The sequence below is a fragment of the Phyllobates terribilis genome, unplaced genomic scaffold (genome assembly GCF_046119375.1).
Source record: "Phyllobates terribilis strain yellow unplaced genomic scaffold, ASM4611937v1 Scaffold_8__6_contigs__length_399053987, whole genome shotgun sequence".
Classification (NCBI taxonomy): domain Eukaryota; kingdom Metazoa; phylum Chordata; class Amphibia; order Anura; family Dendrobatidae; genus Phyllobates; species Phyllobates terribilis.
The window spans coordinates 249,491,789-249,513,851 of NW_027362768.1; the positions used below are offsets into that span (position 1 = coordinate 249,491,789).

General features: G+C 47.3%; 1 protein-coding gene across 3 annotated transcripts in view; it reads right to left on the reverse strand.

The window, feature by feature from the left end:
- LUC7L2 (LUC7 like 2, pre-mRNA splicing factor) overlaps positions 1-19,881 on the reverse strand; it is a 54,485-nt gene extending 34,604 nt beyond the window's left edge. The window contains exons 1-3 of one of the 3 annotated variants that reach the window (XM_073644132.1): positions 19,583-19,881; positions 14,246-14,316; positions 6,149-6,243 (exon numbers count right to left, since the gene is read on the reverse strand). In XM_073644132.1, coding sequence (XP_073500233.1) covers positions 6,149-6,243; positions 14,246-14,303 — 153 coding nt within the window. In that variant the 5' untranslated portion in view covers positions 14,304-14,316; positions 19,583-19,881. The remainder of the gene's footprint in view (positions 1-6,148; positions 6,244-14,245; positions 14,317-19,582) is intronic. The other 2 variants (XM_073644131.1, XM_073644133.1) reach the window with 2 other exon arrangements.
- Between the last annotated feature and the right edge of the window lie 2,182 nt (positions 19,882-22,063).

Genomic DNA, 22,063 nt, shown 5'->3' on the forward strand with positions numbered 1-22,063 from the left:
CAGGAAAAATCTCTTAAAACACAGCAATATCAAGGCGATTTTCCTGCCAAGAAACACGTTCTTGGTGCAGAAATGTCTGCAGCAAATACTTAGTGTGCACATGTGCATGCCATATCATAAGTAAACCTTGCAGACTATGGGCTTCTATCTTTTCTAGATACTGACTTCAACAATTATCTTGAACAGGAGAAAGGTGCATTTAGGCTTAGTGCCCACGATGCAGAAATTTTCCTGAGCATTTCTGCATCTCCGTGGCAGAAAAACGCATGCAGTTTTTACATGCGTTTTTTACGTGTTATGATGCGTATTTGCCATGAGTTTTTCCAATGCATTGTATAGGCAAATACGCATGCAGAAACGCACAAGAATTGGTCATGTCGTATTTTTTCTGCGAGTAAAATCCGCGTAGAAAAAATCCTGACCATGTGCACAGAACTTGCAGAATGTCATAGGAAGTCATGGGATAAGGTATGCAATGCGTTTCTGGAGCGTTTCCGAGCTGCAAATCCGAACCAAAAAGGCATCGTGGGCACACAGCCTTACACCGGCCGACTGCAGCCGTTAAAGCGCCTTTCCACCTCCTTGTCCTGTAACTGTATGGGGATTTCCACAGTTGCAGTAACGTGCGGAATAGATTCTCATAATCTTCTCTCAATATTCTGTTGCATAAAGCAGATGAAAATCTAGCCAGAACATGACCACAATATAACGCAGTGACAACCACTCCAACCAACAAGCAGAGCTGAATCCTAACATTGTAGATACGGCACACTCAGTTATTCCGTAAGCTATACTGCTTGCTGAAAGTTTCCTTTAGGGTGAAACACCCCTTTAACGGCTGTAACCATTTTTAAAAGAGTGGTTACAATACGGCTAAGAATAGATGTGCCGGCCATTCTTCCCTTTCTTTTTTGCTTATATTTTATGTTATAAAGAGTTCCTCAATATATTCATGTCATCCCCCATTATCTTTTTCATCTCTCCTTACAACTATGTTTTGTATCTTAGCTAAAACATGGTAGTAAGTAGCACATTAGACACTTTTATAATGGGTAGTGTATAATCACTGCATATTTCAAGGTTATGTGCTTCTGATGACTAATTCTGACAGCTAAATAAGAAAGGGTTCTTTACAGTTAGAGCAGTCAAATTGTAGAATGACGACCACAAGAGGTAGTGATGGAGACACTATAGCAGAATTTAAAAAAGGTCTGGATACTTTAACAAAACAGAACATTGTGAGCTATAAATAATCTAGCTATAGAAAATGTATAACTTTGAAGATAGTTTGAACTTTATGGTCCTAGGTCTTTTTTCAACCTATATAACTATGTAACTATGTAGAATGTACATTAGGAAAATGCTTCAAATGCAATTCCCTATAATATTATTTTACAAGTAATTTCCTCTTAATTTTTTCCTTTGTAAAGTGCTAGTTATAAGCCCAATCTCTGGATATAAAAAGTGCAAAACACTCCTGAAAAACTTGCACGTTTAATGTCATCTGTATTTCTTATAGTGCCTTAAAGTAAGCCATAATGATAAGGAGCCCGCTTGGTAACAAGTGCAGTTATTTGCCTCTATAATGAAAGCAATTTACCAATGATGAAAGGGTTAATACTTGAGCCCTGGATCAGGAATAGCCCCTGTAGTAACCATGACAACTGTTATGAAATCATAAACAAGTGTCATAAAGAAGATTCCATAAAAGAAGGGCGCGCTGCCATGATCAGTGCCATTACTGATGCGCCTGAGGACCTTGACCACACCAGGTAATGTGCCGACCAGGGATGTGGAGTCGGAGTCAGTGCTCATTTTGGTGGAGTCGGTATAAAATGGACAGACTCTGAAAATATATAATAAATTGGGTGCAGTAGATCAATGCAGTTTGTGGGGAATATTTTTTCATAGGAATTTGGGAAAGTTATGAAATGTCCTATAAATGGCTGTTCTATTCCTGATCTAAGGCTACATTCACACACAGCGTTTTTGCTGCGTTTTTTGAGGATACGTTTTTCAGCTGCAAAAGCAGATCAGCTTTTTAAAAAACCGCATCACCTAAAAGGTTTTTGAGCTCATAGATAATGTTTTCAATAGCAAAAGCAGATTAGAAAAACGCCGAACAACCTGACATGCTCATTCTTTGTGAGGATCCGTTTTTGAGCCCAAACACAGATCCTCACAAAAAGATGTGTCTGAATGTCATACCTTGAAACCCATTGACTTTGCTGGGATGCCCAGAGACACTGCATTTTACTGCAAAAAACAGATCAGCAAAAACGCTGTGTGAATCATGGCCGTAGCCAGCGAGGGGGTTTTCATCTCCTGAGTGCTGGAGGGTGACTCTTTGTGAGTTGGGGGTTGTGCTATTTTCAGTGTTATGTGAATTTAAATAAAGTTGAGAACGTTTGACTCCCAATTGCAATGCTTCGTGTATTTATTTTGTATGCTTCTGTTTGATTAATTTTGTTTGGGAGTCGGGGTCCATCACTGTCACTGAGTGATACGTCTGGACATCTGCCGCCAGCAGTTTTGCCCCAGGGTTGCTCCTGCTCTGGGGAGTATGATGGAGCAGAGAAGACAAGCATTACAGCACGGCACCTGCAAGTGTGCACTCATCCTCGGAATAAGGACTTAAATTACAGTATTACATGCAGCTGCTTCACCTCATTCACACAGTGAGTATTTTGGGCAGTAATTTACATCCATGTTTGTAAGATAACAATCAGAGAGGTACAAACACAGAGAAAAATAATAACTGAAACACTTTCACCTCTTCTGTGTTTTTGATCCACTCCTGGCGTCTGTTAACAAATACTGATGCAGAATATCACCATGTAAAAGTGCCCTAAATCCTTACTGACTGATTTCACAGTTTGAGTTGAGGTGAAGCAGCAGTGGTTGCAAGCGTTAAAGGAGTTTTCCGGTTTCAAAAACTCATGCCCCCCAGTTGCTATACTGTACTTTCCTCGCCCTCCCCAGGAAAGACTGTGCAGTATATGATCCCTTCTATGATAACCGCCTCCCTATCCTCACCTCACCTACAACCAGCTACTGCATCCGAGTTTGAGACACACTCATTTAGGCTAAGTTCTGCGGCATATTTTCATACAAAAACAATGGCAGCTGAGGAAGCTGCCCCCGCCCACACCAGGCTCTGTATGTACATTGTCATATTAACAGTGAGCTGCTTATCACAGAAGGGGCGGAGTCAGACTAGCATGCATGTCCTGCTGTAGTTCTGGCAATGATAATCACCAGGTGATAAAACCTTCATTGTAAGAAAACAGCCCACAGCCTGACATGTGATACAGCTTTGAAATCTGTGTTTTAACCCGTACCTCATGCTGTCCGCAGATTATATAGCAAAAACCTGGTGACTGATTCCTTTTAATTATTGCAGGGAGTGGCCGGCAACAACTCCGCTGTGAGGCAGTAGTCTGTTGAATTGACAGCTTTCTCCCAATGAACAGTAACAGGGAGATATCTGTTAAGACTCCAGGCTGGTAGGGTAGCTATGCTTAAACACCTTTGGAGACATTTATTTTCATGCAATTAGAACTACAGATCATTTTTACAATTTGGTATCATTAAAAATGTTGCACTATTTGCCTACTATGGCCTCTGTATTAGGGTTCATTCATATTGGCGTATAACACGGCTGAGTGCTATCAGATGTTTTATCGGAGAGCACTTGGACCAATATTATACTATGGGGTAGTGCAAGTCAACGATTATTTTCTCATGCTGATTAAGTATGAGAAAACAATTGCAGCATTCTACGTGTGTCTCCGATATTTGGATCAAGCGCACTCATACAATGGAGTAAATGGAGAAATTAAGTTCTCCGTTTTCTCGGCACCTGTGCTGCAATTCTTTCATACGAGAGACTTGGATCACAGCCAGAGGACACTCGGCTCAAACTCTGACAGAGTTTGAGCAGAGTGTCATTAGCATAATCGGCCAGATTCTCTCGCAGGAGAGAATATATACGGCAGTGTGAGTGAGCCCTTACACTGTCTATTGCTGGCTGCAGAGTGAGATAATGGGGCTGGCCACATCATCTTTATTTTATCAGATGTGTAGACAGTATGATTTTGTGGCACAAGAATGACTTTTAGCTTCAATTTCATGTATTTAAGAAAAAAAATAATTGCTCCCAAAGGTGACCAACTACTTTCAAGAGAATATGGAACCCACTATTCACATTGACAGATGGACAAAGTTCACCTCCTTGCCTTCCCTACACAATGACGCCAGCACAGCTTACAGGACATGCCGAGAAAGCTCTGACATGGATGTCAGATAGTCAGCTCTTCACTGGTCCATGTAGCTGCTGTAAATCCAATCTCTGAAAGCTGTTAACAGAAGCATAGAGGATGGTCAACACCAATCACGACCGCCAATTTTCTAAGAAATATCTTTATTTTTCCGTCGACACAGCTGTTTTTTGCAGGACAAGATTTAATTTTGAAATGGGCACCCTAGACAAAGTGCTCATTACTCAAGTTTGCTCGGGCATGCACCAAGTATCGCAGGTGCTCAAGTGACATGTTTGAGTCCCCGTGGCTGCATGTTTCACAGCTGTTAAACAGCCACAAAACATGCAGCTGCGGGGACTCAAATGTCACTCCAGCACCCTCGGCAAACTCTAGTAAAGAGCACTTGCGCTCATCACTAATGGTAATTTTCATTTTACCATAAAATGTACCAAAAAATGGGGTGAAATGGTAAAAAAAAACAACGCAGTTCTGCTATTGCCTAAAGACCTCAGCCACAACAGCTGAATATAACAATTCACTTCCTACCCTTTGCTGCACATATCAGCACAGCTGCTCAGACAGAGCATAACAAGAAAATTATCACAGAAGTAAAATAAACATCTCTAGACAAATTGTTGTCTATAGTCTATGAGGCTGCGGTAAACCTGGTGATAATTAAAAAATAATACAGTTGATACATTTAACAATCAGTGAAAAAAGTATGTGTTTATTTTTGTAGGTCTATGCAATCTTATTTTTGCCTCCTTGACTATTCGCTACCAACCGATTTGTCGAGAAATGTGTGGCTTGAAGCAGTGAATAAAACGGACTATGCGCTTGAACTTAGAATTAGCCATGCAGTGACTTTCAGTAGCTAGAGATCAGTCATCTTATGGAAAGCTCTTGTAGAAGGCAAAAAAATAAAAATCTGCAAAACAACTGCAGTGAAGCAGTGATGGGGGATACAATGATTTCCTCAGGAGATTCAGCACAACTCATGCTTACATTGGGTGATGTGCTGCTGGTAATGATCGAGTCACACAAGGTGTGGGAAAGACCAAGTACAACACGAAGGGAAGAGGGGGAGGAAGCCCAAACACTAGGGAAAGGGGGAGTAGAGACCCCTAGGCAGATCTAATAACACCCTGCCTACCCTACCGTCCCTATATAGGCTCCACACCTATCGCTGAGCAGGACCCTAAACCCTGTATGTCCCTAGAGCTTGGCCCTAAATAGAGAGGGGGAGGGGTGAGCACTGGTCAGGCCCCACTGCAAACTAAAGACAACAAGGTAGACAATAAAAGGGGATAAACAAAGCTTGAGCAGACACCAGAGGAGTGACACCAACTGTCCTCCAAGGGCACCAGAGAAGTAGCCAGGAAAAAGCTAGTGCTCCAAGCATGCACTAAGGTACATAGTTTGTTCCAGGAAATCGCCGGTGATACTTCTGAGCGTTTTTAACTCCCATACAAGGGTGTGTCAATCAGCAGCAGGAGGGAGGTCGCCGCTGGGTCTTAAAGAAGGATTAAGCAAGTGTCGGCAATGCCAAGCACAGTGACCTTCTACAGCCAGATCAACTGTATTATACCTGACACATCCGTGACAGATCACTTTTATACATATATAATCATCACAGCGACAAGCCTGCGTTGTTTTGTTAGTGCATCGGGTGATTATCAGCCTATATAGACAGACCGAAAATGATGGTTCCTTCAAATGCTCGTTCGATGATTACTCTGATGGAAGCGAGGATCTGGTAAAAATAACTTACATACTTTTTGCATGACTTTTCAAATCACATATTCGCTGGTGACTTGAAAAAGTCAAGAAGTGCAAAGGAACTTTTAGAAAGACTTACATAATAAAAATGAGAAAAATTAACATACCGTTCCAGAAAGTATATCATGGGGACAGCAATTGAGCAGGTGGCTTTTGCATACTCTTTCATCACTAAACTTGATCCGCTGTCTTGTTGTATCACCTGAAAAAGACGACCCATAATTTCTTGTGTTAGACATTAAAACATTTGTGTTGTGGACAAAAACCATCAGCCTAACCTGACAATGCTACCTAGGAGCTAAAAGGTCTGAAATGACATGACAATGTTTCTTGGAGGGAATCAAACCTAAATTCAACAATTCGGAAGAAAATACATTATCACGATGTAATAATTTTGTTCTTTCAATCCGTTTTCAGGTTCTGAAACACAACGTATATGGTTTTATTAAATGCTGGATAAGCATTAAAGGGTGGTCTGATGAAAACAAGTTATCAACTATCCACAGGATAGACGATTTTATTGATCGATGGGAGGACAAGTGCTGGGGACCTGCACCGAGCGGCAGAAAGGGGGAGCTTTTATCCCAGTTAGAATGGAGTGACAGTGTGCATGCTTAACCACTGCTCTCTCTCTCTATGGAGCTGCAGAGTTTTGCTGGCAGCCCCATGGGGAATGAATAAAATGGTGGTCGGACACCCAACTTGCTGCCCTAATATAACGAGAATAAAAGTTCCTCATATTGGCTGATCAGAGCGTGTCCCAGTGGTCGGACCAACACTGATCAATAAGTTATCACCTATCCTCTCACCAGAGAACCGCTTTAAACTTCATTTGAAATTAAAGGCTGAGGGCCTTCAGCATTTGTCATCAGTTGTATAGAACGGATATAAACAATCCAGTAAGAAGAAAGCTATCATTCCGCTCTAGAACTATGGGACAGATTTAGCAAATTACAAAGCACTAGAAAACACTGCATCCTGAACTAAAAACTTTCCTACTCCTAAAGCATACTGTCAGTTACAGAAGGTTTAGCTAGTCTACTCTAGCCTATAAGCAAATTAATATTTGCAAAATACATATTAAAACAAACCCCTACTTAAGACTAGCAGGTAATAGTTACATGAAAATGCAGGAGTAATACAAACCTGAGAAGTACTTACACTAGTCAAGACCCAGGAATACTGTTAGTGTGCAACATTTTACCAACATTACCCTTCTCTTGCTCTGTGGACTGTCAGAACTTTTCATGAAGTGACCAGCTGGAGACCCACACAGATTTTCCTATGTTTTTGCTTTTTGCTTTTCCTTTGATGCAGATAATTAAAAAAAGCAAAGGGCAACATCCAAATGGAATGAACTATTTACTGATTAGGACACTGGCAATTTTTTCCACCACTCTAATTGTGAAGGTAAATGTGTTACATTAAAATATGCAGCTCCAATAAAAGCTATGGTGAAGGAAAATTACTAAATAGCCAAAAAAAAAAAGTTTGAGTTCAGAAAATAAACCTAGTGTCAATTTAGAAATGTTAAAAGTGTTTTTGTGCAGACACTTATGCCTGACAATTGGTGAACCAACAGTACAACACCCAGTGAGTATTTAACATAAACTTGTAAAAAATGATGCCAATGACTATGGTAATTAGATTGTTTTAACTGCTGTTTTACTTTCAGATGGCATGGTTTGCATTTATGTAAATACTATTCCCATTTAAAGAAGCGCTCCCTTGAAACCTTTTATTGCCTAAACTGGTCTAAGGCTATGTTTACACATTGTGTTTTTGCTGTGTTTTTTATGCAAATTAAAGAGATTGTCCACTACTTGGACAATTCCTTTTCATAGCTTGGCCCTGATCAAAGAAAGCCTATACTTGGCTTCTGTACCAGTGCCGTTCTAGCGGTGTCAGCACTTAAGGACCGGGGGCTCCAAATCAGAGCTGGCGTCGCTGTTTCCGCTTTCGGAGAAATTGAACATGAAGAGAAGTCAGATCAACTGCAGCCCAGACTTCATCTTCATGTTCAATTCAACAGAAGGTGGGGATAGTGACGTCAGCGCTGATTGGGCGCCAGGACCACGTGTCACAACAATCGCACGAGAGCCCCAGGACCGCGAGTGCCGACACAGGAGGCGAGTATAAGCTTTTTTATTTTATCTGGGCCAAACATTTGGATCAAGAAGGGGTTGTCTTACTAGTGGACAACCCGTTTAAAAGCTGCTTTGTACAGTACCAGCACAAGTTATGAGATCTGAGAAATCTCATGCACACGCTTTGGTTTTTTTTCCGTGACCCAATTGGAAAATTGCTGCAAGTCAATTCTTTCAGTGTTTTTTGCAGCATTTTTTCACCCATAGAAAACAATAAGTGCAAAAAAGCAGCAAAAAAGGTTGCCATCAGTTTTTGCTGCGTTTTTAGTGGAAAAAAAAGCATGTACAGCAGGAAGTGAAAGCCATTTATTTTTGTGACTTTCTCAAGTTTAAACCAAAATGTCTTGGTCTCCTCACTCGAGCATAGCTGTTAGGATTAGTACAGTTTAATTTAGTGATATGTGTTAAAGTAAGCAAAGCCTGAGCATCTCAAAGAAAGTAAAGAATGTCCCACCAATGTGTGAACAATACCTGACCACTCAAAGGCCCTACCAATCAGGGCTGTGGAGTCGGTAAGCCAAACCTCCGACTCAAACTCCAACTCCGACTCCCTCATACATGGCTCATGTTTAAGGGATAATTTACTGTAGTCCAGATTCATCTCAGCTAAAAGTCTAGATCCTTAGATCAGGAATAGGACAGACATTTATAGGACATTTCATAACTTTCCCAAATTCTTCCGAAATAAATATTCTCCACAAACTGCATTGAACTACTGTACCCAATTTATTATACTGTATATATTTTAGGAGTTGGAGTTGGTCCATTTTATACCGACTCCGATTCCGACTCCACAGCCCTGCTACCAATGTGTGAAAGTAAACAGTGCCCAACCTACAAAATGCACTGCCAATGTCTCAGGTAAACTGTTCAACTTCTGAATCCTGAAAAAGGTAGCAAGAAAAGCAGCAAAAAAGCTAACAAAACCTGCTTTTTGTCTGCAGCTTATTTACTGCCAAGAAATCAGGTTTTAGCTACAGAAAAATCTGCAAAAAAGCAACGTGTGAAAATAGCCTTTTTTAAAACCTGTTTGTAGGTTTCTATTTTAGCCAGGAAATAACATTTTGACAGGAGCAAAAAGCAACCCAAGACCCCGATTCCAGCGATGTCATATAGACTGAAGAAAGAACCTCAGCAAGTGACACCACCGTTTCATCAGCAGGAAATTGTCATCAGAGGACTAGTAAACCTGCTGCCATATTTATGAGCTCTGCATAACCTCACTCCTAATTGACTGATTTCTGTGTGGACTGTGGGTAGGCAGAAAGATGCCAATCAGTGGTGGGAGCGTGGTTATACAGAGCTCAGCATTCAGAGAATTATAGATCTGCATTAGGAAAAACAGTGATTTTATCAAAACTACAGCAAGCAGACCAGAAGTGATATCGCTGTAATCAGGATCTCTGTCTCTACATCATGCTGCTTTCGGATTATATAGCAAAAACTGGTGATAGATTCCCTTTAAGGAGCATTTACACAGAACGATTTTTAGGAGAGTGCTCTTACGGTCACTCATTTCTCAATAACCTTACAGTGAAAAAAAGCTGCTCCTCACCATACAAACAAGGAAAAAACTGCTATGCGCTGGGTTAAATGGTTTTCAATTAGTTTAAAAATGATCGAGAACAATGATAACTTATGGGCACAGAATGCATTAATACTGATCATTCTGTGGGTATCGGAAGCGTGGTCAGTCTTTTTAAACCTGTTATTTAACAACCCCCAAAAGGAAAATATGTAGCTTATCAGCAATTGTTCTTGGACACAGGCTGTGTATTGTAAACAAGTCCTCACAACCCAATCATTAATTTAGAACAATAAAGAATTGTGCGTTTATTTCAATTAAAGGACTTTATTCTGGGTGTTGTGTTTTTTTTTAACTTTGACTATGGGGTTAGTAATGGGGGTGTCTTATAGACGCCTCTCCATTACTAACCTCGGCTTGATGTCAGCTGGCATTATAAGCTGACTTCAACCCCAGCCCTATTACCCCACTGCCACCGCTAAAGGGCAGTGGGAAGAGCGAGGCTAAGTGCCAGAATGGTGGCGGCTGACGGCTGGCGTTTTTAGCCTGGGAGGGGGCCAATATTCATGGCACCCTTCCTGGGCTATTAATATCAGCCCCCAGCTGTCTGCCTAGCCTTTGCTAGCTATTAAAATAGGGGGGACCCCACGTCATTTTTTTTTGGGGGGGGGATCTCCCATTTTAATAGCTAGTAAAGGCTAGGTATTCAGCTTGGGGCTGATATTAGTAGCCTGGGAAGCTCCGTGGGTATTACCCCCTTCCCAGGCTTCAAACATCTGCCCCAGCCGTCTGCTTAACCTCCGCTAGAGACTAAAATTACGGGGAACCCCACGCCAATTTTTTTTTAATAAATCCTTTATTTTAACACTAAATGACAAGTACAGTAACCAACACTATCACTGTACTTCATATATATGTGACTGACATGTTTCTATCTATCTAATCTATGTGTGATGCTCAATTCTTTCTGTTCTAAATTGTCGGGTACCGATGCTGAATTGCCATTATTCTTAGTTGTTTTCCTTCATGTAGAACTAACCTACAAGGAAAGAAAGCGTTTATTTTCATTCCGATATTTCTGTCCCATTGGTTTCCGGTATCTGAATCGGCGATATCCGATATTTTTTGGGTATCGGTCCGATCCAATATTTCCCGATATCGGAAGGTATCGCTCAACACTAGTTACTACTTATCTAGCTGACAGGTGAAAACTTAGAGATTGGCTCTAATCCTGCATCTGGAGCCCTTGCCAGGAGACGAATGCAGAGGCAGGGCATACATGTAGGAAGGTACAGTAACTCTAAAATACAGCAAAAGCTTTAGCTCAGCTCTCCTGGCGCTGCTTTTCACAGTGAGATGCTGTTAGTGTATGAACTTGGCTAAGGGCCACAGCTCAGCCTACGTTAATAGCAAACATCTTTCACCCTTAAGCAACGACTCCAGCCTTCTACACAAGATACAGAAGCCCCACAGTTAAATGTTCTTCCACACTATTTTTTTAATGGAGTTGTGTAGATATAATGCTCTAAAAACAGCTATAAAATATATACAGCATGTCACAAAAGTACACCCGTCACGTTTTTGTAAATATTTTATTATATCTTTTCATAGGACAACATTGAAGATATGACACTGATACAATCTTAAACAGTCCGTGTACAGCTTGTATAACTGTAAATTGGGTGTGCCCTCTAAATAACTCAACACAGCCATTAATATATAAACTGCTGGCAACAAAAGTAAGTACACCCCCCTAAGTAAAAATGGTAAAATTGTGCCCAGTTAGCAATTTACCCTCCCCGTTGTCATGGGACTCATTAGTGTTACAAGGTAAAAGGTGTGAATTGGGAGCAGGTGTGGTAAATTTGGTTCTCGCTCACACTCTCCTACTGGTCACTGGAAGTTCCACATGGCACCTCATGGCAAAGAACTCTGAGGATCTGAAAAAAAGAATTGTTGCTCTACAAATAAAGGCCTAAGCTATAAGAAGATTGCCAACACCCTGAAACTGAGCTTCAGCATGGTGGCCAAGACCATATAGCGGTTTAACAAGACAGGTTCCACTCAGAACTGGTTGACCAAAGGAGTTGAGTGCACGTGCGCAGCGTCTTATTCAGAGGTCGTCTTTTCAAAATAGATGTACGAGTGCTGCCAGCATTGCTGCAGAGGTTACAGGGGTGGATGGGTCAGCCTGTCAGTGCTCAGACCATACGCCTCTGCATACTGCATAAAATTGGTCTGCATGGCTGTCGTCCTCGAAGAAGCCTCTAAAGATGATGCACTAGAAAGCCCAGAAAAACTTTGCTGAATACAAGCAGACTGAGGACATAGATTACTGGTGGTGGGAGGGTCATGGTTTGGGGCTGCATAAGTGCTGCGGCTGTGGGGGGCTACAGTTTATTGAAGGAACCATGAATGCTAACATATACTGTGACATACTGAAGCAGAGCATGATCCCCCTCCCATCAGAAGCTGGGCCGTAGGGCAGTATTCCAACACGATAACGACCCCAAACACCTCCAAGACGACAACTGCCTTGCTAAAGAAACTGAGGGTAAGGTGCTGGACTGGCCAAGCATGTCTCCAGACCTAACTCTTGAGCATTTGTGGGGCATTCTCAAACGGAAAGTGGAGGAGCACAAGGTTTATATCATGCACCAGATCCGTGAAGTCATCACGGAGGAGGGAAGAGGATTCCAGCGGCCACCTGTGAAGCTCTAGTGAACTCCATGCCCAAGAGAGTTAAGGCAGTGCTTGAAAATAATGGTGACCACACAAAATATTGACAGTTAGGGCACAATTTGACCATTTTCACTTAGCGGTGTACTCACTTTTGTTGCCAGCAGTTTAGACATTAATGGCTGTGTGTAAAGTTATTCAGAGGGCACACCAAGTTTGCACTACTATGTACCGTATTTTTCGGACTATAAGACGCACTTTTTTCCTCCAAAATTTTGGAGGAAAGTGGGGGGTGCGTCTTATAGTCCGAATACTATATTACTGTATGGCCGCATGGTGGTGGGTGTGGGGGAGCGGCAGCAGCAGCCTGCTGCAGCCTACGCTGTGCCCGCTACTAAAGAAAATTAATATTCCCTGCTCCCCACGCCCATGAGCGTGGAGAGCAATGAATATTCATTTCTCTTAATAGTCGGCACACTGTCGCCGCGGCGCGGCTCCTGCTGCCGCTCTGCGGTCAGTGTGCCCGCTATTAAAGCTCATGAATATTCGCTACAACCCACTCCCATGGGTTGTAGTGAATATCCATGGTCTTTAATAGCAGGCACACTGACCACAGACCGGGCAGCAGGAGCCGCGCTGCGGTACAGTGTGCCGGCTATTGAACAGACTGAATGGTCACTGCTCCCCAAGAACAGAGTCCCAGTGTGGGGAGCAGTGACTATTCCAGCACAGCGTCTCACACTGTGTGAGGGAGCATGGCAGGGACGCCATGCGCGCCCTGCCATGCACGGCTCACACAGTGAGAGTGTCGGCAGCAGAGCGGGACAGCGCTGGAGGGGAGTATGAGTGTTTATTTTTTTTGTAGGCCACGTGATGGGGGCTCAGAGGGGCACCATGCACACCAGGATGGCGGCTCAGAGGGGCGCCATGCACACCAGGATGGGATGGGAGCCACTTATACCAGGAAGGAGGGGCCATACATACCAGGATGGAGGATATTAACAGAATTGGGGGACATTACCCCAATACCAGTGTCAGCAGCAGACCCCCTCCCCCATAACAGGGCATCATGACCACATTTTTTGCTTAAATTTTTTTTCTCCTATTTTCCTCCTTTAAAACCTAGGTGCGTCTTATGGTCCGGGTGCGTCTTATAATCCGAAAAATACGGTAACCTGTGCATTAACTATTTTACATTGTATCAAAGTGTCATATCTTCCGTGTTGTTCCATGAAGAGATATAATAAAATATTTACAAAAATGTAAGGGGTGTACTCACTTTCGTGAGATACTGTTTATTCTATCGCTACGAGAACGTGAATCTACTTTGAGGGCCACAGCTAGCGATCTACGCACAGCTCGTGTAAGTTCTTCTAAAGTAGAGAAAGCCTTAAAAGAGATAAGCTGGTCACATATTTTACGACATTGGTGGAAAATATGTTTTTCACAGCCAAGAACATGCTAGGCTACTCTAGATAAATCCTATGCTAACATCATGGTATAAATTACCATGGGTACAAAACACATTGTCAAAAGCTATGGACACACACTGATTTAAGTCATTCTCCTTGATCTAAACATATACAACCGTAAGATACTATAAGTTTAACACAATGGTTTTAAAAAAATATTTTTAGTATACTGAAATGCAATATAGTTTTTTCTTTAGTAAGCATGCTAGCTCAGGTCTGTCTACATTAGTAGACACGTGTCCTTTGTTATATTCAGTTTATATAGATTGTTTCACTCTGTTGGGGCCAGCAGCTGTAAAAAGTTAGAGTTAACTTTTTGGTTACACAACTGTGTTTTTCTCCACATTCATTAACACATCTGAAAAGTTGGTTATAACTCACGGCTCGGCGAATGCGGGGCCTTTCTGATACTCCCTTGCAGATTGAAGTAGGCAGGCATAGATACATTGAACCTTTATAAATAAAACAAGGGGGCCAGATTGTTCAGTTTGTATAAAATACATTGACTCTGCCAGCATTTTAACACAGTATCAAAGCACATGTTGATTCAGACTTTATGAAAAAAAAACAAAGAAACAAACCCACAATCTATTGTTACTCCCTCCCAAGCCAATTTCAATACAATTTCCAGGCATGTCGTTTCACATACGCAGGTATACGTTGAATGGTATTTCCCATAACTAAAATACAAAATATTTGGAGTAATGATGATATCGACTCCATATTTGCTTTTTTTTTACCAAAACCAATACACATATTCAGTGTGAGAAGCATTGAACAGTTCATAGACGAACCATTCAAAGTGTTAAAAAATAGGCATTTACAATAAAATTCTTAACAGCTAAAGTGGTCATAAAAGAGCAGCAGTCTGGGAGGTAAGTATATGGTTTTTGTTGTTTTTTTATTTATTTATTTTTTATTACAACCACTTTAGCGGTAAAGAAAAGGTTACCCACTAGTGGACAGCCCCTTTAATAGAATTAAATTGCTAAATACTTTTTAGTAAATACAATATAAGAATCAGAAAAGGAGACAGGCAGAATAACGCATGAAACCACATACCTGGTTATTTCCACAAGTCATACATTGGTTGACAGTGTACAGCCTCCAAAAGGTTCAAGACATTCTGTTCCATCACAAGACAAAGGAAGGCAGGATCACAGCAAGTTTCCAAGCAGGACCACAGAATCCAGCAACCAGGCCTAATCCAGAAGCTCAAGCATTGCAAATATTTATGCCATAAAGCAAGTGGCCCTCAAGTATCATATCATGGGCACTGTACTGCAGCATTTAGTAATGCTGACAGAAAAAGCAGGGGACATTTACATTCACAGTTTCAACAGTTTCACCCAAAAAGATGAGATATTTTTAACACTATCGTGCTGTAAATGGCTGCACAAAATGTATGAACGATTTACGCCATTTAATAACCTTTTTGTTGGAGCCATGCCAAAATCTAAAAATGTTCAAAAAGGTGGCAAGGTAAACCTTTTGTCGTGACGTATGAATTATTGATGATTGCCGGTTATCACGGTTTTAAAAAGAGAATGGAACAAAAGTTTATGATGTAACAATTTTAACATGAAAAAAAGTTGCAATTTGAAGAGAATACTTCTTTAATGTGTGACCACTAACACACTGTTCTGCCACGCTTACCTAACATTTGTAAGTTGACTTCAATGCTTAAAAAGTTGTACTGGCAGCATTTGTGCCAAGTTATTAAGATGTGACGTTTGCTTGATGTAGATTTCAGGAGTGTGAAAGGAGTACACTAAAAATTTGCCATAAATTACCTTATTTTTATTTACGTTAGTGTCTTTGTCGTCTGCTATTATTCATTAAAAAAGTCCCACTTCTGGGAAACGTAGCCGTATTAGTCAGGGCTACACTAGGTCTAGTTACGAGACCAGTCTCCTACAGATCACCAGGACCAACTGATGAAGCGGCACTGATGCTGAAACTCTGCGCTCGGCCTAAAATAATTAGCAGATAATGTTTCTCCATGATCAGAAACACGCATGCAGGCTACCTACAGCTGGATACTGCTCACTAAATCAGTCATCCTAGAGCGCTGTAAATATGCAACCAAAAAGCACAGAACGGCCCATGATGATCACTGTGAAAAGCAGTGTGGGAATCATCAATGAAATAGAAGAGCGGTCCACTACTGTGATAGTGATAACCTAGCCTTAGGATTTGCTGCAAGTCATTAACAAGTTCAGGAGCGTGCCATTTCACTCCCTTCCTAACCAGACACATTTTTGGGTTTTATCATACATCTGCTTTCAATGGCTCTAAAAAAAATTCTCATTCAAATAATTTTTGGGTCAAAAATGTGACTTAACCCTTTCACCACCTTGGGTTTTAAGTTTTCATTTTTACTCCCCTACTTCACAGAGCCATAACTTTTTTATTTTTCTGTCAGCCGGAGTTCCGCCCTCTCCACAGCCGGCCCTGTCAGGCGCAGTTCCGCCCCCCCCTCCACAGCCGGCCCTGTCAGGCGCAGTTCCTCCCCCCCTCCACAGCCGGCCCTGTCAGGCGTAGTTCCGCCCCCCCTCCACAGCCGGCCCTGGCAGAAGCAGTCCCCCCCCCCTCCTCCACAGCCGGCCCTGGCAGAAGCAGTCCCCCCCCCCCCTCCTCCACAGCCGGCCCTGGCAGAAGCAGTCCCCCCCCCCCCCCCTCCACAGCCGGCCCTGGCAGAAGCAGTCCCCCCCCCCCCTCCTCCACAGCCGGCCCTGGCAGAAGCAGTCCCGTCCCCCCCCCCCCTCCTCCACAGCCGGCCCTGGCAGAAGCAGTCCCGTCCCCCCCCCCCCCTCCTCCACAGCCGGCCCTGGCAGAAGCAGTCCCGTCCCCCCCCCCCCCTCCTCCACAGCCGGCCCTGGCAGAAGCAGTCCCCCCCCCCCCCCCCCCCTCCTCCACAGCCGGCCCTGGCAGAAGCAGTCCCCCCCCCCCCCCCCCCTCCTCCACAGCCGGCCCTGGCAGAAGCAGTCCCCCTCCTCCACAGCCGGCCCTGGCAGAAGCAGTCCCCCCCCCCCCCCCTCCTCCACAGCCGGCCCTGGCAGAAGCAGTCCCCCCCCCCCCCCCCCCTCCTCCACAGCCGGCCCTGGCAGAAGCAGTCCCCCCCCCCCCCCCCTCCACAGCCGGCCCTGGCAGAAGCAGTCCCCCCCCCCCCCTCCTCCACAGCCGGCCCTGGCAGAAGCAGTCCCGTCCCCCCCCCCCCCCTCCTCCACAGCCGGCCCTGGCAGAAGCAGTCCCGTCCCCCCCCCCCCTCCTCCACAGCCGGCCCTGGCAGAAGCAGTCCCGTCCCCCCCCCCCCCTCCTCCACAGCCGGCCCTGGCAGAAGCAGTCCCCCCCCCCCCCCCCCCCTCCTCCACAGCCGGCCCTGGCAGAAGCAGTCCCCCCCCCCCCCCCCCTCCTCCACAGCCGGCCCTGGCAGAAGCAGTCCCCCCCCCCCCCCCCCCTCCTCCACAGCCGGCCCTGGCAGAAGCAGTCCCCCCCCCCCCCCCCCCTCCTCCACAGCCGGCCCTGGCAGAAGCAGTCCCCCTCCTCCACAGCCGGCCCTGGCAGAAGCAGTCCCCCCCCCCCCCCCCCTCCTCCACAGCCGGCCCTGGCAGAAGCAGTCCCCCCCCCCCCCCCCCCTCCTCCACAGCCGGCCCTGGCAGAAGCAGTCCCCCCCCCCCCCCCCCTCCTCCACAGCCGGCCCTGGCAGAAGCAGTCCCCCCCCCCCCCCCCCCTCCTCCACAGCCGGCCCTGGCAGGCGCAGTCCCCCCCCCCCCCCCCCCTCCTCCACAGCCGGCCCTGGCAGGCGCAGTCCCCCCCCCCCCCCCCCTCCTCCACAGCCGGCCCTGGCAGAAGCAGTCCCCCCCCCCCCCCCTCCTCCACAGCCGGCCCTGGCAGAAGCAGTCCCCGTCCCCCCCCCCCCTCCTCCACAGCCGGCCCTGGCAGAAGCAGTCCCCCCCCCCCCCCCCCCTCCTCCACAGCCGGCCCTGGCAGAAGCAGTCCCCCCCCCCCCCCCCCCTCCTCCACAGCCGGCCCTGGCAGAAGCAGTCCCCCCCCCCCCCCCCCCCCTCCTCCACAGCCGGCCCTGGCAGAAGCAGTCCCCCCCCCCCCCCCCCCCCTCCTCCACAGCCGGCCCTGGCAGAAGCAGTCCCCCCCCCCCCCCCCCCCTCCTCCACAGCCGGCCCTGGCAGAAGCAGTCCCCCCCCCCCCCCCCCCCTCCTCCACAGCCGGCCCTGGCAGAAGCAGTCCCCCCCCCCCCCCCCCCTCCTCCACAGCCGGCCCTGGCAGAAGCAGTCCCCCCCCCCCCCCCCCTCCTCCACAGCCGGCCCTGGCAGAAGCAGTCCCCCCCCCCCCCCCCCCTCCTCCACAGCCGGCCCTGGCAGAAGCAGTCCCCCCCCCCCCCCCCCCTCCTCCACAGCCGGCCCTGGCAGAAGCAGTCCCCCCCCCCCCCCCCCCCTCCTCCACAGCCGGCCCTGGCAGAAGCAGTCCCCCCCCCCCCCCCCCCTCCTCCACAGCCGGCCCTGGCAGAAGCAGTCCCCCCCCCCCCCCCCCCTCCTCCACAGCCGGCCCTGGCAGAAGCAGTCCCCCCCCCCCCCCCCCCAGCCGGCCCTGGCAGAAGCAGTCCCCCCCCCCCCCCCCCTCCTCCACAGCCGGCCCTGGCAGAAGCAGTCCCCCCCCCCCCCCCCCTCCTCCACAGCCGGCCCTGGCAGAAGCAGTCCCCCCCCCCCCCCCCCTCCTCCACAGCCGGCCCTGGCAGAAGCAGTCCCCCCCCCCCCCCCCCCTCCTCCACAGCCGGCCCTGGCAGAAGCAGTCCCCCCCCCCCCCCCCCCTCCTCCACAGCCGGCCCTGGCAGAAGCAGTCCCCCCCCCCCCCCCCCCTCCTCCACAGCCGGCCCTGGCAGAAGCAGTCCCCCCCCCCCCCTCCTCCACAGCCGGCCCTGGCAGAAGCAGTCCCCCCCCCCCCTCCTCCACAGCCGGCCCTGGCAGAAGCAGTCCCCGTCCCCCCCCCCCCCCCTCCTCCACAGCCGGCCCTGGCAGAAGCAGTCCCCGTCCCCCCCCCCCCCCCTCCTCCACAGCCGGCCCTGGCAGAAGCAGTCCCCGTCCCCCCCCCCCCCCCCTCCTCCACAGCCGGCCCTGGCAGAAGCAGTCCCCCCCCCCCCCCCCCTCCTCCACAGCCGGCCCTGGCAGAAGCAGTCCCCCCCCCCCCCCCCCTCCTCCACAGCCGGCCCTGGCAGAAGCAGTCCCCCCCCCCCCCCCCTCCTCCACAGCCGGCCCTGGCAGAAGCAGTCCCCCCCCCCCCCCCCCTCCTCCACAGCCGGCCCTGGCAGAAGCAGTCCCCCCCCCCCCCCCCCTCCTCCACAGCCGGCCCTGGCAGAAGCAGTCCCCCCCCCCCCCCCCCTCCTCCACAGCCGGCCCTGGCAGAAGCAGTCCCCCCCCCCCCCCCCCTCCTCCACAGCCGGCCCTGGCAGGCGCAGTCCCCCCCCCTCCTCCACAGCCGGCCCTGGCAGGCGCAGTCCCCTCTGTAGGTGGCGGAATGACTGGTTTCCAGCCTTCCTGGTGACAAGTGATGACAGGAGCACCGTCCGCCCGGCTGGAGGCTGCACACCGGCCCGTACACCGCCAATCACACCCGCCAGGCACATTCTACTGCACGGACAGACGGAGGACTTACCAGCAACAGAAAGCGTGAGAGTAACGTCTGAGGCAGAGCGGCACTTACCGTCCCTAGAGGTGCCCATCAGCTGGTCGAGCATGGCGCGCATCTGGGCCTGCGCCGACATTTTGAGGGAAAATCGAGGGGGCTGAAGCCGAGAGAAAGCGCTGTCTCCGGGGGCCGCACACTGCCGGCAGTAACTCCCGCCGCTCTCCGGAGTAATGTGAGCACCGGCTGTCAGGTGTCCGCCCGCTCCTCACACAGCGGCCCGGGAAGCCTGCAAGACAGGGGCGCGGACACGAGCAATGATCGCCAGAGCGCGCCCCTCCTCCGCTCCTTCTGATTGGATACCCCGTCGGTTTGTTGTTTTCAGTGTGTGACTGCTGATAGGAGAGCGCGCACTGCTCCCTGACCAATCAGTGGTGTCCGCTCAGTCCTTGAAGTCAGTGTGCGGCCAGACTGACACGTGCTCCTGCTGTGCTGCGCCAGATGTGCGCCATCATGTGGCTATGTGCCCACAATGCAGATTTGAAGCAGATATTTTCTGAGCGTTTATGCATCTCCTTGGCAGAAAAAAACGCTTGCAGATTTTACATGTGTTTTTTTTCAGCGTTGATTATGCATGCGTTTTTTCCAGGCGCTTTTCCAAGCGATTTTAGCATCACTTGGAAAGTGCTAGACTAGTTGGTCACACTATATAAATCCATGCAACCGGCATGGATTTATAGTGTGCAACCAACTTAGAGGGAATTTCTACTATCAAATGCTGCATCTAAAGTGAAAAAAATAATTAAAAAGTAAAAAGGAATAAAAAAAACCCTTATATTCACTTCTTCGGCGGCTCCCGCTGGCGTCCTCTCTCCTCGGCGTCCCGCTGTAAATGACGTCACCGCAGGCCCTGGCAGTACACCACGGGACGCCGAGGAGAGAGGACGCCGCCGGGAGGAGACCGGGGGCCGCCGGAGAGGTGAGTATGAATATTTTTTTTTATTTTTTACTTTATAATTCTTTTTTAACTTGCTGGTACGATGGTACCTGGGTCGGATGAGAGTCTCCTCTTCTCCAGACCACGGGTACCATCCGCGCATTGAATCGCTTAATATCCACATGTATACATGCGGGTTTGCTGCAGTTCAATGCAAGTCTATGGGTACGATTTCGCCTCAAAATTGCGCCTAAACTGGTTGTGCTGCTAATTTTTCCACAATGATAATCCGCAGCAGAAATTTCTGCAGCATGTGCACAGCACATGCGGATTATCATTGGGATATATCCCAGACCTCTTAACAAGCGATTTTAATGCGTTTCCACAGTGGAAATGCAGCCGCGGAAACGCATGAAATCCGCATCGTGGGCACACATCCTGAAGCAGAAAAACTGGATCCAAACAAACAGGAGAAAGAAGGATGGAAAAAGGAAACCAAGGAGTCCGTCTATTAATATATTCGTATTGTCACGGGCACATTTTCTATCAGTTTTGCAACTGTTTTTATTTTGTTTCTACTGTGAATTCACATGTGCAGTAATAGGGTGGCCTCACAGGTGCCCTGGGCAACACTGGCCTTTGGTTCCCCTACCCATCGATTTTTTTTTTTTTAATTCAAGTTCCCAACACAAACAAGTAGGCTCCACATCAAAACTGTCACATCTGAACTTATAAGATCAGGGCTGTCACCAGGAATTTTGGGTCCCCCTTGAGATGCCACCCCTTGAACCTTCCACAGTCTCACCGCCCACTTTTGGAAAAACTCAACTTTCTGAACCATGTCCTCACCAATCACACATTAACAGTTCCATTGGAACACCATATCAAATGCATAGCCATTAGATTTTGTTTTGGCCAAAAGATTTTTTAAGTTTGCCACCAGGACAAGGTAGACTTTTCTGGCCGGGCCCTACTCTACTCTAACCTATTCAACATTTTTTATGATACCCAATGCTCTTTTTAAGTATATTTTTATTTATGGGAATATGTCCCATACATTTTTTAAAATGACCATTAATATCACATTCCAGACCACATATTACCACCACATAGTGACCAAGTAATACCACATACAAGGGACAAATACGTATTACCACCACTTAGTGACCGAATAATACCACATGCAAGGGACAAATGCCGCCACACCGTGACCAGACCACATATTACCACCACATAGTAACCAAATAATACCACATACAAGGGACAAATACCATCATACCATGACCAGACCACATATTATCACCACATAGTGACCGAATACTACAATACTGATCAATAATATAAAAAAACAATAATATTACCATAAGTGCTGTTATGCACAGGAGCTCTGTACATAGTATACACTGTATAGTGTCAGTGTACAGATAACACACTGACTCACTGGTGACGTCTCTAGTTGAAGTCCTTCATCTTCGCTTTCCTTGTTCATCCAGCACAGACCGCCATCACTTCTTCCAGCAATGACTCGTCTCTGCATAAAATAACAGTTCCCTAGAGCACCTGTCACCACATGGTTGGGGTGACCAGGGAACAGGGGCTCCTACCCTGTCCCTAACACTAGG